Source organism: Convolutriloba macropyga, chromosome 13 (genome assembly GCF_964194025.1).
Source record: "Convolutriloba macropyga chromosome 13, txConMacr16.3, whole genome shotgun sequence".
NCBI classification, from domain to species: domain Eukaryota; kingdom Metazoa; phylum Xenacoelomorpha; order Acoela; family Convolutidae; genus Convolutriloba; species Convolutriloba macropyga.
This window is the reverse complement of record NC_134480.1, coordinates 28,205,771-28,224,765: the sequence shown is the minus strand read 5'-3', so window position 1 is coordinate 28,224,765 and position 18,995 is coordinate 28,205,771. Positions and strand designations below refer to the sequence as shown.

Sequence of the window (18,995 nt, the reverse complement as noted above, 5' to 3'; positions counted from 1 at the left end):
ACAGAAATACCAACATTAACTCGTAGAGATAAAAAGACAGAAAATTATGTGGATACGAACTATAAACACTATAACACTACTATTCGCAGGACAGAACATGGTTTACAACTACGTACATTAGAGTCACCAACAAAGAAACAAGCACCACCATTACCAGAAAGAAAACATAAAACAGAAATATTAACGACAATAGATGAAAGTAAAACCCAACCATACCGCCAATACCACCACAACTAATAACACCACCTCCAGCATACCAACGTTTGAGTAGTCTACCACCAATACCACTACCTGTACCAATCCCAAGCGCACCTACTATAGAACAATCACACGCGATTAAACCGTATGTATATGAAACACAAACAACTCAACAAACACCATATGAAATCCCCCAACCATCAAATACTCAAAACAATCAACATAAACTCATACCAACTACAAGACTTCTAGAGATACAGAATCCACCACCCATAGATTTCAATCAGTTAAAATTAACAAACAACAAAATACAAAACCGTAGCTATAGCTTAGACATCCTCAAAAACGATCAGCCGCATATGAATGAGGTTACATACTACGATACTCATTCAGCGGACACATACGAAATTTAAACCAAACAATACTTTTCAGTAACAATTAACAACACTTATGCCATTACTTAGCCAAATTTTTCTACCTTCTGTAAATAACGAACAAAATCCAAGGACTAAACCAGATAACAGCCTAACTACAAAATATATACCAATACGGAAACAAAATATTAAACTGTTTGTAACAAACTTTTTGTAACATAAATATTAATAAACAATAAACATAATCTAGATTAGACTAATTATGTTTGAGTTTTAGCGTTCAACGATGACATCGAATATGGACTACGAATCACCATACAAATCAGACTCGCCATTCTCATACGAAGTAGAGGACGGAGAACTAAGCTGTGAATCAGGCAGATCCAGCCCCGGAACAATTCGGGACTGTGCGTCTGAATGTGGAACACAGACTGAAAGTAACATGATAACAGATAACGAGAAAGTCACCACACTTAGAGTCGAACTGGAAAACAACCAGGAACACGTACAGACACCACAGGAGATAGCATGGAAAATAAACAACAAATTTGGTAATAGACGAAATCTTCAATCCTTTGATACCAGTAATAATAGTACTAGTAACATATCAGAACAAAGAACAAACATAGCTGTACATAGTTACCAGAACACGAGACCAAGACAAAACTATAGCCAAAATACTAGTAACACATATATGTCACCACCTCTACCAAATTACCCCCCGCCAGTACGACCACCCCCACCATCAGACAATTACCCACCACAAAGCAACGTTAGACAACGCTTATTTACAAGACAAACAGTTCCAAATACTAACAATCTACGATTTCCATATGCGGTGACACCCCGCTCAAATAACAGAAAGTCTTTCTTCCACCAGTCGACAAATGAACAAACTCCGACCGAAACGGTAATGGAGACGGTCTGGTTTCAAGATAAAGACCCGAAAACACTAAGTAATCCACACGGAATAAATTATAATCCACTTTTATCGTACAGAAATTGGTCAGAAATGCCTTTTGATTCACGAGCATACAATTTCTTCATCGCACCATTACATACACTGAAAGACCGTGTATCAGAATTTTTTCCACCACTTCCGTCGGAAAATACAAACACTGTAAAAAGGAGCACGAAAAATATGGGCAGAGATAAAATACATCAATCTCTGTACCCCAAACTTAAGCAATTTTACAGTCTTACGGAACGTTTCCTCTATGACTACGATTATGAGTTCCGTTTACCACGAACTTGTAATTTTGATTTCCTAGTGGCAAAAGCCTCTCAGGACCTTTCGGCGTATAGCGCATTCACACAACAACATCAAATTTTTCAATTAAGCTTCAACTTACTCCACCCTACGCCAAAAGATGTACAAAGTAACTATTACAGAGTACATGAGACAAAGTTGATACATAACTTAATATATTATACATTCTTACGAGACAAACAATATACAGCTTCTAAAAGTTTCATACACATCAATGATCAATTGACTTCCCCATACTTTTTGAATTACAGCTACAGAATAAAATGGAGCTATACAATAGGGACGTTGAGAAACTTCGATCCCATTAAAAATTATTACGTATTTCAATCCAAAGACGACCCAGAGCGACCGCTCATGGTTCCCTTAGAAGCACTCGAACCGTGCGAAGAATATCACGTTTACCACCTGACAGGGAGCGTGACCAATAAGGCGATCACGAATCGTTTAACCTTCAATAACGAAAGAAAGATACCACAGACAGAAAAGGAGATTTGTAACGCACTACAAGCATCGATAACAGAAACTCCTTTACAAGACGTAATTAACTTACTTGGATACTATCTTTCCAAAGACGAATATTTCCTGAAGGAATACAACCATTATTGTGAAAGGGGTAACTATCCAAAACAAACAGAGAAACTGTAACAACAAAAGGAAAGTAACAAGTAACAATTCCTGGACTCAGTAGGTAATAGACTCCAGCAATCTCCATCTATAACAGACTTTAATATTGATTGTTTGTGTGTTGACTGTTTGTAAATCCTTGCATATGTTGGTGAATCTTTATTATCCCAAATCTATTTCCCCAACTCTTCAATCCATATTATAGATCACATTATAGATCACTGTATTTGAATCATAATCTTTCAATCATAATCTTTCTACCATTAGCCAAATTTATTTCTATCACTAGATATTAATCAGTTTGAAATAAACAGTATAAAACTAAAAATATGTTTTTACTTATACAAAACCTAACCTACTTTTTAAAACTCTACATGTAAATATGCAAAGATTTCTCCATAGTTAGTTATATGCAATGCAAACAGGCAATTTTGTAAATAAAGCAAATAGGCAAATAAAATGAAAAAACAGAACAAACAAAGCACATGCATAAAATGCATAACATTTGAATAACTGACTCATAAGCCATGTTAACAAGAATGACTCATAAGCCATGTTATCAACACTGTAAGTAACACAATACTATAGGACATGACATTCTTTCACAAAACAGATTATAACATTTTGAATACTTTAATACAATTTACAATCTAACCATATATAAAGTACATTACAAATTTATTATTTATGACAAACTCTAAATTTAAAATAGAGTAACATATACGAAACAATCTAGTTCAAGACAAAAGAAAACAGAATTTTCACTCAAATCGAAATTTTCACATGCAGGTTTGTAAAAGTGACAAAACAAAATACATGAAATATATGTAACTCAAGCAGCTACTGTACGATGTTAGCTATAGTAACAACTAACAATCTAATATCATTGTAACAATTCACATAGAAAACAGTACTCAAGATCTCGGGAAATGTTGATCCTTAGATTGTAAGCGCGCAGACAGAGACGTTAAATTAATTCATACAGTTGAAGAAAAATAACTGTTAATTGGGATTAGGAAATTGTCATTCGTGGGCATACCCATTGCAAACTCTCATAAGCGAGATCTGTAACCCTTTAAAAAATTCATAAGAGACTAGCAGCTAAATGAAAACATATAGCAATATAGCAAAGTGATAAGCAGGATTTTTACAATCTTATAAACACGGAAAATGTTTCCTCAGTAACAACTCACAAATGGGCATTCGTAGAAGTATGACAAAACAATTGTAAGAACTAATACCATTAGAATAACTCATGATTTCAACCAGGGGCATTAATTAATACATGTTCAACTTCTATAACAAAATTGACAACCAGCATGGCCGACAAATCACATGTCACTGAAAACAAAAACGTTATTCGCCATTTCGTTGACATAATCTCCTTTATGTCACCACCAAAAACTATAGCTTGTTAAATAACAATTAACACAAAAACATATAACATATATCTTTAAGTTTTCTTTCCAACCGGAAGGGATACTACGTATATCTAGAACATGTAGTGAATCTAAAAACGATTCTTAACATCTAACAGCTAACAGAAACAAACCAAGCAAACCAGGTAAGTCAGGTAAGTCGACGCCGGACATCAGGACGCCTACAACATCAACGACGGGCCTACCCAGAAGGATCTCCGCCCACTGGATAGTGTGGTGGTGGAATAGATACTTTTGTGGTTGTTGATGTTCACTCCTTGCTCTTTGGGTAACCGATGTTTCGGAATCGACTCACAGACGAGCCGGTCTTCAAAGCAACACAACCAAAAAAGAAAGAAAATCCTTCAGAGAGACTACAGAGAAATTAATAAACTATATTCTACTATATTCGATTGGAAGACTTTCAAAACAACTCTAAACCCCGGAAAGATGGAGTCAGGCATGACTTCCAAAAAGGAATATTTAATATTTGAAAGACTTTATTCAGAAAAAGACTGAAATACTCTTTCCTGATTGGATAAAAATGATATATTATTTTATCCTCCTTTTCCCTCTATGTGTTTACCCATCTACCCTCTCTCAGCAGAAGAGAAAGTAATTTAGTCAGTACCAGTTACCATCCTGATATAATAATAGAGTATATTTCTCTCTCTCTACTCCGCTCTTGTTTTGTATTGAGATAAATGTTAGACCGTAGCATTGGGGCCCGTGCACCGTCTACTGAAGCTCAGATAGAAGAGTAACAGACTAGAGGAATAGAACTTTAGTTAGTCAGGTAAGCCTTAAGATTAACCAGTATTCTTGAGACAACCATAAGACAGTTCAGGAAGTACCCTAATAAAGGTAAGCTCTAGAACACGTCTTAGCAGGTACAAAGATTAGTTTGAAATTAAAGTAAATTAGAAAATATATAATTAGAAAAAAACATAACTGGATAGATCCTGAATTACATATAACATGGCCTGATAATAAAAGGAGAGCCTAGCCATTACAATTAATACATACACTAAAGGAAAGCTGTAAACTTGTAGTAAATTATGCTATGGTATGGTCATATGAGAGGGGGTTGTATTCCACCCAGGGTTAGTATAACAAATTTTGCACTTACTTTTCTATCACTGGGTTCGCACTTTGGGTTTTCCTTAACAATCATCCTACCAAAATTGGGAGGCATTTCTGGGTTGACAAGAGTGGCACAGTGGTCTGCTTCTAAGAGGGCTGTTTTGAACAGAGTCACCTTCTTCTGCAGGTTGTTCACATGCAGGGATGTCTTGATGTACTCTATGGAGGTGGAGGGCTCAAAAGTGAACACCCGGCGACCCAAAATGGCGGCGGAAAGTCTGCAGAGAAACATTTTACTTCTTTTTTAAAATTGATTGTCTGATAAATTTTCACTTTGAATGAGATGCGGAGAGTGGGATTACTTCTGTACACATCGATATCTTTAAAATCCAGTTAAATAAAAAAAACTGTTGTTTAAATTGTTTGTTGCATAGTAAAATCTAGTTTAAAGATACTGCAATTGAAAAATTCATTTGATACTGCTTTTCCTACGAAGTCATTCCCTATTGTATATAGTCATAAAACGTGAAGATATTATCCAAGGTCACGTAATTCCTAGCATGTTCTGCAGCGAAATACCATTAATCTGATATGGCCTTCCTAGTAGAGAACCCAGGTCTTTCTTGCAAAATTTAGGAAATTTTGTAAACAACAAGTTATTATGTTTTCCCGATATTTTGTGCAGAATTGATGTTCCGTTTTTTCCTCAGTTTAGCCTTTTATTTCTCCTTCTTGAAGTCTTCATCTCTCTAGCTCAAGTATTTTTTTATAATTTCAGTTTGGCCATACGATTTGTCCAAAAATTGTTACCAAATTTTTTGTTAATTTTCTATCAATTTGTGTTTTTTGATCCATTTCATATCCAGTGCCAATTCTATCTATTATGGATTTGGGTTTTCGGATATGCAGCAATATGTTGAACATCAGCAAAACAAATTCTTATCTTGGACAATGGATTTTAGTTTCAATTCAAAACCTTCAGACAAAAGTACAAAAGGATAGAAGAGGTATAACTGACGTGTATACTCCAGCGAGACCTCCGATATCCACAAAAGATGCATTGGGTGCCTGGGGAAAGGCAGTGGAATAGAGTGCTTCCTGCATGTTGGGTTCCCAATTGCCACCCTCTTTCAAATGCCATTCCGTGCCCTAATAATAATCAATGAAACATTACTTTGTAATGAGATAATTTCAGGTCATGCATATATTTCAAATCTATTAAAAATGGCGTGAATATTGTTTCCTTGTTCAATAAGCATAAGTATGACTCAACAGAAAACCTGAACTTGATGCTAATAAGGATTTTAAGGGTCGCAAAACGAAGCTGAGTGCTGCATGCCCTCATTGCTAACGTGGCGGACTTTCATCCGTCCTCAATTTCTCTCGTTTTCTTGTTTCTGAAGCATGATTGCTATGAAATGCATTCCATTCTTTTTAATTCTTCTCCCGAAAGGTTGCAAGTAGTTGTTTCACACGTAATTCAGTTTCTGGCGTCTCATGGAGGAAAGAAGCTGCACTACAAGTTGGCGCTTCTCGTTACTGGTCGGTACAGACCCCCCATCGGGCCTGACTGGCCAATTTGTGGTAGACTTCACGTGTAATCTTATTACATTAAATCCGTGGAAAACAGTTGTGTTCGCTAAATCGGCCTGAATAGAAATATTTGGAGGGGATTAAGTCAGTCGTGTCCATAAACGCGTTTTTGTGAAAACACTGAAGGATCGTAAATCAAATTTAATCACCCTTGATTCTATAAATAAATCTCAATTATGGGAGAGGGTATATTTGTGGATTTAATCATTGTTAAACATATAAGTGAATTAGAAAAAAATGATATAAAAAAAATAAAATTGCTTCTTCATGCTCTGTTAAATCCACTTAAAAAATTCGGACAGTGTAGGGCTTTTTTTATTGTCAAAGTTGTCCACAAAACACTGACGGATTATCGTAGATGTAGCTCAAGTTTCGGTAAATGAAGCCCACCGGTTTAAAATAAGTTAGAATTTGAACTAAATTGTGAAACAACATATTTTCCCCTGTTTGCCTGAAAACTGAAACAAAAGAGAACTAATTGCATAGCAATCATGCTTCACAATCAAAAAGTAGTTTTTCAAAAAATGCAAACAACTAGTGAATTGATTTCGATAAATTTTAAAGATGTAAAAGCTAATCAGTATCAAGTGGAGTAATCAAATCTAATTTTTAATCTATTTTTATTGTAAAAAGTTCAATTCATGGACTTGGCTTTTTTAATCATGGTTGAATCAACCAGTTTGCAATTCTTATTGCTAAAAGGTCCCGATTCAAATGTAACCTTGGATGCTCTTTCTTTATATACCTATCTTTTCATATAAATTGCGAAAATAAGAAAATTTGCTTAGGCATTACAAAATTAATTGTTTCATACCTAGATTTTTACATATTTAGGTAAAGTGATCTATTTTTCGCTAGATTGACTCTTTCTTCACATCTCTTATATAGAAATATAGAACTAAAAAAATCAGCATTTTGTTCAATCTGAATATTTCATTTCTTCAAACGACAGCCCGTCCAAAACAGTTTTTGCAGTACAACGGTCTTTTTAAATATATTGATTAAGCAGTGGAAGAAATACGAGTACCGGTACTTCTGGAAGCGATGTACAACGAATTGAAAATTTTGCTATTAATTATCATTATTTGCTTCTGATTGTCGTACAATTTGAAAGATTAAGTTTTCTGTCAGAACAAAGTTTGCGGCTGCGTCTCGCTTACCAAAGTAGCACTGTGATGGGTTGGCCGAGACACTGGAAAATTATTTGTTGAGAACGCGAAATTTTGTATCATTGATACTGCCCAAATTTGGCATAAAAAAAATCAGATTTCGTAAACATCGATCACTAATAGGTTTCTATTCTTTTTTGGCCTGCTCGTGTATTTGCAACCCAAGTTGTATAAAGTTAATATATATTTTTGATATTTTGCGGCACTCAACACAGGAGTAGATTGTTCAAAGATTGCAGCGTACTTTTCTGGACAAGATCTGCGCTCTCTTTTGAAGGTAGAGCGTTAGGGTCCCTACCAAATTGTCCTTGAAAGACAAGTTTCATGGTTTGGCTGCCAATTGCCCTAGTTCTAGTTTCGGAGTTTTTGGAGTAAGGTTGCGGCATTGAAAAAGCCCTTTTAATTGATCCGCTGCTAACTTTTCAAGAAAATTGACTCCAAAGAGATATCTTCACACTGTGGAAAAGAGAACCGATTACCCGGAGCCTCGCGTCAGAGCATTTCAGTACTGATTCATTAGAATCCAATGGTAAAAGATTATATGAGTTCTGAATCAGAGTGATCTAAGTGTAAATTAACCTCGCATTAAGTGCAGACAAAACCCAGAAACAATTTTTTTCTTGAATTGTCACGGGGCATACTTAGTTTATTGGTTTTTATCAGAGTACCATCAAAGACAAAATAAAATTGTCGAAAATCATAAAACTGGTTCAAAGTGTCGCCCAATCAGGCAATCAACCAGGTAAAATTGCGTAAGGAAACGGTGGAAGAGATTAAATTGATCATAATTGGTTTCATTTTGCATTGAATCCGTCAAGATGGGAAGAATTTCTCGTATTTTCTATTTTTGACAATCGGCTATTCCAGTGTTGAACGGGATTCATAACTGGGTGTAAAAAGTGTGAAACAGTTTAAGATGGTTTGACAAACACTGTTTGCATCAGTTTTTTCTATTGTGTCAGATCTCAACAATAAATGCGAACGTAAATTTTTCTGGGACCGTTCAGGCGAAGCGATCTAGATCCCGTGGTGGTGACGATTAACACCATTTTTCTGAGAGAAAAACTTAATTATGAGAGTGCAAAAATGGTAAAGCGTGCTCATTTTGATCCTGATAGAACTTATCATTTCAACCAAGAAGACCATTATTTTAGTAATTTGGCCGCATTGATCCTCTCTGTGTTTGAGGGGATTGTGACTAAATTGTACTATTGTTGCAACTTGTGTACAATTCACTGCTGTGTACTACTTTGCAAAAATATGTGGTTTTGTGTATATCAAGTTGTCCAAGTGTTAAAGTGTGTTCAACTGTGTTCAACTTTATTCCCATCAAGGTTTAATATTTCGTCTATGTCAATGTCTGTTCCATTTTATTGGCTTTTTGCGGCTCCTCGGAGGATCAGTTTCAGAGGTATGGTTATCATTCTGACGCTTTGATGCAAAATTTGCTTGAACGATTTTAGGAACATCCGGATGTTTGGGCGCAATTTCAGGGCGTTTTGAGGGCAGGTGACGAGGCCTCTTGTGACGTATAGCCCATCTTCCAGCTATGTAGCAGGGTTGCAGACGCCGTGAATTTTCAAAGAAGTACCGCAGTTGTGGCAGACTTTTAGTTTCTCCAGGATGAGAATGTCAGTACTTCCAAGAAGGGCAGAGTTTCAGAACTTTCACTTGATTTATCCAAAATATACTAATGTCTTTTAAGAAGCAAAAACAAACGTAAAATTTGCTACAATTTCCGTTCATATTTATTGAAATCTTGTATAATTTCTCACTTCTCTTCAATTTTAAGTCTTTCCTAGTGTTTTCAAATAGGCAGTAATTGTTAGGCCAATAACGAGGAAATTATACGTTGTTCTTTTAAAGATGATTGTTATTCATAACGCTCAGTAAAACGTCAGTGAAATTTTCTTGCTGCTCAGAGGAAATTAAGAGTGTGAGTCCTAAAATTTTCACTCCGCTCAGAGAATTTTCATCGAAATTTTTCAAACTAAGAAGAATTTTTGCAGGAAGACGCTCTGATTTTACCATTAACAGTCCAAAATGTTACTTGATCAGAGAACTAGGCAAAAAACAAAACGAAAATTATCTGATTCACAACTGAAATTGTCTGCGAGGAATGTCTGGGTAGATCCTATAAATAATTCTGAGTCCCCCTAAGTGTTTCAGCTGTTTGTTGAACCAAGAGCAGGCCAATGTTAACGGTGAGATAGCCCAAGTGTTTTCCTGTAATCGCTCAACCAATATGCCAAACTTCTGAGTTTCTCAACTTATTCTCTAAAATTGAATTTTATTGGTCTTGCCAGCCAATGAATTGACTAGCGTCTGGAAATTTTAAAGCTGGAATGCTGAATTCTGCTATGCTTTTTTGCAGTTTTATATTGACATGTTCCTGAGGGGTAGCTAGCAGATACGATCCTGAATTTTTTTAATTAAAAAAGAATAAGTACTATTATTGCAATGGTTTTTCTTACATCAGCTCTCCGAACAAGAGATGTCATAAAGACGGTAAGAAGGAAAAAAACTAGATACGATTTCGGTATTTATAGACTTTTTCTCGGCTTTTTCCTCCAAAACAATGCAAAAGTGCGAGTGAAAAAAATAATAACCTGGAGAAAAACTGATAGGCTCTTTTCGATTTGTAGTTCGATTGTCCTTGCAATACTGTTGTCTTCTGCTTTTTCTCTCATTTTTCCTACTGCGTTTTGTTTATTGTTTTTCCTTGAAATCTCCTTTTAAATCGTATATAGTAAACGTTTTTTTTCCTCCAGTGTGTTTCAAAATGGCGAAGCTGTCATTCAAAAAAGAACACTTGAATTCCAAGGACAGATTTCATTACCATGCCAGTCGGAGCGTAGGGAAAATGTAAAATTTAACATCAATTAGTTTTTTGTTCGGGAGTGACTGGAGGACGAACTTGTTTGATGTCGTCAAAAAGTTGGAATGCTTTGTGCTTTTGTTGAGACAGAAAACATTTAAGCGTCGATTACGTATTTTTTTTACCTGAATAAAGGTTGTACAATTTTTGTTTTTCACTATTGTCTTCATTAAACAGCCGCTTCAACCCCTTGGCTTAAATTAACGCTTTTAAGCTCACACTAAATAAATTTTTTTTATAAAATGTCGTCAAATCTTTCGCTTTTAGCCTTACAACTGGTGCTCGTGTGTATTGTAATTGTGTTGTTGAATTTTTGTTGTTTCACTTTACCGTTTTTTGTTTTCTTGCGAACAAAGTCTCCTGTTCAAATATTTTGGAAGAGCTTCAGTTTACTGAAGACCCGGTTGATCTCATTTGAAATGGTCGCAAAATGAGATTAAACTTCCTAGCGGTTGTCATGCTAAGTTAAAGTATTTATGATGATAAAAACTAGACACGGCAGATTTATTTTATATGAAACAAGCAGCATCGATGTTTAAAAAGATTCCTCTTTGAAATATATCTGGGCCTATTTGAACCCATACAAATAATTTATTGGTAAAAACCTTTATATTCCCGGTCACGAAAAAAAGTATCAATCATTTCAATGGAACGCAGCATCCAAATTCAAAACAATTCTTGTGCAACTGTTTTTAATACTTTTTTTCATAATTGAATAAAGTTAAATACTTTCTAAATTCCATTCTTCACAACGCGTCATACAATAGACAGATTAACAGAGATAAAATTAGAAAAAGATTTGATAATTTGATTCACCTCTTGAAAAACTTAATCAAATTGATTTGATACAACTTGAATTAAATTTATGCACTTGTCTGATTGAATTCTGCAAACTGAAGCAGTTCTGATAATTCAAATTTTGTCTGACATTTTCATCTCGCACAAATTATTAGCTCTGTTATTTAGTACAATTTTAGAAACCATTTGAAGGCAAATGAAAAAAAATGTTTGCTGCTTTATATATATATATATATATATATATATATATATATATATATGTATATATACATATATATATATATATATATATATATATATATATATATATATATATGTATGTGTATATATATATATATATATATATATATATATATATATATATACTAGGCTAAAGGTCACCTGTTTCTGTTCCATTGTTCTCAGACACCCTGGCAGCTTCCAGGTTATATATTGATAACGAAGAGAATTCTAAACTAATTCATCTGAAATTTCTGATCAACTAGAGTAACCCTCTTTAAGTCAAGTTAATGGCTAACTTTGGCAAACTTACAATTTATTACATATGGGGTTACGGACTTTGTAAAACCAAATATTATACAAACAGTTTACATATTTTGACTTTGTAAAACCAAAAATGTACAAACAGTTTACATATTTTGAATGTTTTGAAAACTTTGACACCATTTTTTAAACAAATTGTGCGTACAGCTATTTCCTATAGGGGCTTATCTTAAAATATTGATTCATTGAGAGTAACTTACAGAGAACATTAAAGTTTTTGGACCACTGTAAACAATAAGAAATAGCAGCAAAACGAAAAAAGAAATTTGACATGCAAAAAAAAAGAAGTAAGCTTGATATATTAGTTTGTAACTTTTCACCCGCCGATTTGTTTTTGACCTAAGAAAAACTGTTCAATGTTGAAATTTGTCCTTCCGAATGCCACTTAACTTTGTAGAAATCTGTATTCGTTTTCATCATAGCAAAATTCTCCATTCATTGCTATATTCATTTCTGCATAATAAAAATTATGAAAAGAGCAGTTGTTTACACTGAAACGCAGGCTATGCATTTGAAAACGATTACCTCAACGAACGATCTCCTCTCTGCTTTCTTTCACAGAAAACACCCATATATAGTTGTTCCAGTGAGTATCTTTTAATAACCAATAGCAATTCAACCTTTCCTATGCGTATGAATTTCACATTTTTCTTAACCACCGTAACATCTTTGTTTCTTTTCACATTTGTAAATAATTTGAATTATAATAAATCTTTAGACCTGTTTATTGTCAACAACCAATCTTTCTCATGCTTTACTATTTTTTCGACAATATCCTGTTCCCATAACCAGTGCTTCGATGTTCTTATTTAATGATAATTATTTTTTCGAATTCATTGGATTCCAAAAGATGTTCAAGGCAGTACCAGAGCCACACTAATTTCTCCTTGTTAAAGTTTTTCCCCAGGTTCTCCAAATGTTGAACAAACTTCTGTTTTGCCGAAATACTGCAAAACCCTCCTCTAACTGCAAATATTCCATGTTCTATATGAACAACCAGAATGAATTACCACATCATATCCAATTACCAGAACTTTTAGTTCAATTTTTTTTTCATCGATGAGCTTCAAATTTGAACAGGTTTTTGTTGCAGAGTATAATTATGAAAGATCTACCGGTTTTTGCCGACAAAGGTCACATTCTCTCCTCGCAATTGTTGTTTATTTGGACTACTTCTAATCGATGAAAGAATATTTTATTTATGCTTTTCCGAATTCACCATTCTCAAAATTCTTTCTGACTTTCTCAAATGGAATCTGAAATTTAGTTTCTCATTCTCTAGATGACCATTTTAAATTAACGTTTGCAAAAACATGTATTTTCAACATCAAGAAAAAATTTATTTATATTACATCACCACAAACTTCTTTCACGCAGACTTTAATAAAATTCCTCCAAATAATTCTTATCAATTACCAGTTCGAAGAACCGCCATGCGTTACAAACTCCACGGTGAATTTCCATGATAACTTCAATTGGGACTTTTTCCTTGCTTTTTTGACGTTTATCATATTCCATCCAACCTAAAGCTCTTACTACTTCAAAAACGAGCACCCCCCACAAACCCCTAATTCCAAAAGATGCAGCCCACTAAACTTAAAGATTTTCGATCTTACTGTCTTACATGTTATATGCTCAAAACCATTATGCTTAATGCTAACCCGAATATAGAGATACAACATCCCGCGTGTAGGGAATGCGTTAAATTATCCCCTCGTCATATAAAGGCACAAAACGATATTTTGGCATTCACACTTTTCCCATTAACCATGGTGTCGTGGACCAACAAATTTACGACTCCATTTGCCACCATGCGAAGTATGTCCATTCAATAGTTATGGGGATTTGGCTTCCTCATGAGGCGAGAACATCCTGGGCGAGTAATTTGCGGGCAGGCCATGTGTCCACAGATTAAAACGTTGCCCTAATTGTCAGATCAGTTTGGACCTCTCAAGTCCATTCCCAAAAATTTACTTAAGAGGTTGTTTTCTTGTCTTACATTAAACATGCCTGTGATGTCCTATGGCTGCAGTTGTAAATTTTTATCTCAAAATTAGAAGTCAATACAAGCTGAATTGGTTGTGTTGGGGCTCAGATCAAGCAAAAAATGAATAGATACTTCTTTTGTTGTTGATGTTCAGCCACGGTCCTTAAAAGTTTGATGACATTGGCCTGAAATACGCCATATCCTTGATTTTTTATCTTCCAAAAGTTTTCCATACAATAATTTACACTTACTGAAAAATGAATGAAAAACAATGAGCCCTATCTTTACCAATATAGGAGAAGAAAAATAAAAGAGTAAAATGGAAGCTCGTGCAAATGGAATCCATAATTTTATGGTTGTGGATGTTCAATATTTATTTAAGTCCCCCAGAGAACGCTATTGTCTTCTTGCACTAATGTTTGTGAGAAAAGCAAGCGTTACCTACACAGAGTTACCTGTTGCTGGGAATGAGAGTTTCCGATCTTGCATTTTTTTCATACTGATTTGGTTTGGTTTTGTCAGTTTAATATCTTATTCTCTGGTAGAAATTTGCTGTCTTTAGAAGTTTGAAAACTATATTGATTCCGCATCAATACATAATAGCGCACTTGCTATAATTAATTCTAAACGTGTGAATGATCCAAGTTTTAATTTGACTATTGTTTTTTATTATCTGGTTTTTAAATACCCAATTATAGAGGTCAAAATGCCAGTGCAGTCACGGGCAACTCACATGCTGTTACTGCCTTGAGTAACCACATAAAAATTTGACAGTTCTGCAATATGGAACAAAGCAATTTTACTCAGCTTGTCGCGAAGGCTTGTTGATGGCGCGAAAGCTATGAACTGAATTTAATTGCTCAGAGTGCATAACTTCTTCGGAATATTTTTTTGTCCACAATTGTGCAGATTGCTTTCAAGAGAAGCGACATTTTCGTTGTGGGAGACATATGTTTACTCATTCTTTCATTTTCCTCTCAATTTCTTCTAGAAATATTTCAGGGAAGAAAGAAATGAGTCATATGTCTTAAGGTTGAGGTTTTCTAGTCACCTTTCACGTAATTACTACCCGGATCTGAGTGTCATAATAATTCAGTACTGAATCATCAAAAATCCATTCTGATTTTTTCTATTTCAAGAATTCTTGACAGGGCATTTTATAGCCTGATAATTGTAAATTTCAGAAACCGTTTCTGATTTTTTGGGTAAAATGTAATGTAACCCTCAAATCGGATAGCACTCCCCATGATCATTAATCACTCGAAATCCGCCTATAATCAAACCTTTCACTTTGTCATCAGAATATGGACTATGGTGCTCTCAAGGTCATGCTGATCAGACCCAACTGCTCTTAAACCATTTCTTCTGATCAGACTCATTTTCACTCGAAGCAGTTTCTGCACTTGCTTCCGATTCTTCACTTGAATTCCATGCCACCTTCGACAAGACCACCACCACCACCACCACTCTATTCCATTACATCTCAACAAGGGGGGGGGGTGAGCTGATGTGAAAGTCGAGAAGTGTAAAAAGACTTGCGCACTAATTCCAAAACAGCGTAGCCCACTGCTCAGGCCATAAAACACGATTTTACTGTGTTTTATGGCCTGATCGTGCGACACGTTTGCCAAAATTTTCGATTTTCGAAAATTTCATTTTTACTATGATTTTACTTTGATCAGAAAAACAACAAACTCAGAATGTCCAGTGACGATTCATGAAAAAAATGTTTCTGCACATAATGCGAGGTAAATTTACCCTTAGGTCACTCTGATTCAGGACTGATTTAACGTTTTACCATTGGATTGTAATGAATCAGTACTGAAAGGCTCTGACACTCGGGTCCGGGTAACTTCAAATATCACTTTTTCTTTAATGTTTGTCTAACCTCCCACATACTTCACTTTGGTTTTATGTATTATATTTTTTATCAACTTCTTTTAAATTTGAACCCATTAGTAGTTAAAAGTGATTGTCATATTACTTTTTTGCCCATACTAGAAAGTGGCTTGAACTCAGTTCATCTACGGCACTTTTACAGGTAACACAAGGTAACGAAATGGCACAACATAAAAGTGAGCGCATTCTTCTCGCTGATGAATTGGACAACCCGAGAGTGCTACCTCTAACAAAAAATCTTCAGATGGAGAGTGAACCAAAAACAGTCTAATTTTCGTAAACCCAATGGTTATCGGAACATTTGGTTATACTCGCCGTCTGTATGCTAATGATTTTTCTTTAGATGAAAAAACTGATAAGAAAAAGAGAGATATGGCATAATTTTTGAAGGTGACCTGAATGATTTCGAACGTAAGAATATACAATTGCTTCATCGAATGAACAATTGGAAATTTGCACTCGCGATCCAGAAAAACAGACTTACATGTTATGAGGTCAAGGGAGGTCCCCTGCAATAATCGGTGCCGTACGAGGCTATTACTGCGTTTGGTATCTCCCTTGAGGAAAACCCAATGAGTGCATAGAGATTGAGCTTTCAACTGTGTTGCAGCATCACTCCGTAAATTTTAATCACCTGATATACAGGTATTCACTGCTATCTCATTCCTGTTTTGTAAATGAGTTCATTGGCACAATTGGGAAAAAAGAATTTTGGGTTGGAGGTTGGCGTGCATTATTTGTTTCTTTCGTTCTTGCTAAATTAATAATAGATAATTTGTTCATAATTCTTTGAGCGCTCTAAGCATACCATTGTGTTGAGTGACAACAATACAATCTGAGCACTATCTGTCAACCCTCGAAAAAATTATATTTATCCGGGGATGAGTAAAACTAATTTAACTAAAATCGCTAACGTACCTCCCGAAAAAACAAGGTCTTTTCTACTTTTCCTTGCATGTGTTTTAGATTTCCCTTTATAAAAACTTTTTAAAAAAAACATAAAGAATTTGTTTTCTTAGCTGTCCATGTTATCAACGCTTCATAACTGTCTCGACTTCGTTTATTTATGAAGATTATTATTGGATACCGGCAAAAACCATTTTAACCAACAACAGATTAATTATTCATTGTCGTTCATTTAATTGATGAACTCTTGTCTTTTTATATACCTTCCAAGGAAAAAGATGCTCAAGTTAAAATTTGTTTCAAGTTCGACTTTGCAGCCCTCATTTTTGTTGTCAATATATTTAATAGCAAACTCCTCAACCTATATGTACCACGCAGTTATTAAACCGTGCACCTTTTTACTGAATGTAAAATTGCTCATTTGATAGTTCCTCTTCTTCAATTAATAGATGATTATCTATCTGATTTGTTTTGTTTCACAAACACTCAATGAGGTCATCATAAATATTTTTGAGAAGCGATTAGCGCTAGTCATACCGTTACATGCATCAATCAAAGAAATTTCGTCAACTCTATATCAGTGTTACTTTGGATCGTTCTGAAGTAATTCTCTATAAAATCGACGATAACTTTACTGACTTTTTTGATTGTTTCACAAAACAAGTCAAAAAAGCACAACCAATCATCATGTGAAATTTGACGCATTCGCAGTTTTCACTCTCTAGATATCAAAATAGAAATTTTAAGTCATCAAGGAAAAATGTCTTAATTAATATTCTCACCTCCAGAAACATAACTGATTAAAAATTGATGTGAAAATAAGTCTCTAACTTTCATGGGAAGCAGACAAAAGGTTTGAAAATTGATTACGAGTTAATTTTAAACTCATATATGATCATTGGAAAAAACTCCTCTCAAATTGAATGTCTGAAACCCGCGCTGATAAGAAAAACTCTTTAAAACCAAATTTTTTGAATGTACGCTAAGCTCTACCATTTGTAACAACCCACCTTGCTGTATATGAAACTTAGAGTATATCAAGCCTACAAAGTTGCTACTTCAGCAGAGCTTTGGTGCTATAGTAGTATGCTTGGCCTCCTTTCTGGAGATAATAGGTTAAGTCCTGTGAAAGCTAATTGTTTAACAGTATATGGAGTTAATTAATAACGCAGTTGGTTTGCTACGAAGGGTATTGTTTTGCAAAAAAAATTGCATTGTTGAAATTATTAGCTTGATTTTGCAAACAATTTTAAAAATGCAAAGATGTATGATGGTAAATTTATATTTAGTATTTACCTAGAGTAGACGAGTCTCTCTTGACCAAAATTTTTAATAGTTGAAACTACTCTCGACACTTAGAGCCGTTATTTCTTTTTCTTTTTAAAGTTTTAAAGTTTTATTTTTAAAGTTTTAAAGAAAAAATTGAGTTTAATCTTTTCTCCGCTGCAAAAAACATGATGGAATCATAGTTATTAAAAACTTGGTTAAGATTTCGGTAAGAAACAAAACAAAAAATTATACTTGTGCATTTTTGTATTTTTATTTTAATTTCTGTATGTTTTACTCAAATTGGAGCACATAGAACTGAGAAGATTTAAAGAAGCAAAACAATTCACTAAAATTATACCGTGTTCAGCTGTTTTAATTGTAGTGATAGAAACGGGATGCAAAGAGTCGTTGTAAAGTTTTCTCTAGGAGGAATATCTTCACTGTCTGAAAAAAAACCTGCGAAAGATCACTTTATTTTCAGAAAGGACGATGTCCAGAAAATGCTTGGTTACTAATCTTTTTTCGTTGCTTAACTTCACTATTTTTTCGTGTCTATTCACTAGAACAAATTTATTTTGTTATTCTGTTCATTTCTTTTGAGCGTTAGTTTTTTAGTTAGTGAGGCAATTACTCTTTTACGAGGGATGATAGAGACTCATGGGGCTAATTGGAAAAAAATCCACGCATCCGGTGCGGTTATTCAATTATTTAACATGATAAATTGAACCAAATCTTCAATTTAGGGCTTCGAAAATAATTTGGCCGCAGATATATCAAAAATTATAGTTCTCTTGTGATCAGTTTTTTTATTGATTGATGTTTTTGATAATTTGGTTGTTTGAAAACATTGTTCAACCTTTCGGTTTTTACTTTTCGCATTTTTCCCCACAGAAAGTTTTTTGATCTTGGTTGTATTAATAAGAATTTATATTGATACTCATTATTGAGAGTTACCATTGATAGTTAATTTTTTTTAAAGCCTCTTG

The 18,995-nt window shown here is 34.5% G+C and overlaps 2 protein-coding genes across 2 annotated transcripts in view; one reads left to right on the top strand and one right to left on the bottom strand.

Moving 5' to 3' along the window:
* The window catches only part of LOC142351835 (dihydropteridine reductase-like), a 131,767-nt gene that overhangs the window by 45,465 nt on the left and 67,307 nt on the right, over window positions 1-18,995 (top strand). The gene's annotated exons all lie outside the window — the stretch shown is intronic.
* LOC142351815 (uncharacterized) overlaps window positions 1-18,995 on the bottom strand; it is a 38,240-nt gene that overhangs the window by 17,558 nt on the left and 1,687 nt on the right. Inside the window, exons 2-3 of the mRNA XM_075404016.1 lie at window positions 5,986-6,116; window positions 5,014-5,245 (exon numbers count right to left, since the gene is read on the bottom strand). Of these exons, the coding sequence (XP_075260131.1) occupies window positions 5,014-5,245; window positions 5,986-6,116 (363 nt within the window). The remainder of the gene's footprint in view (window positions 1-5,013; window positions 5,246-5,985; window positions 6,117-18,995) is intronic.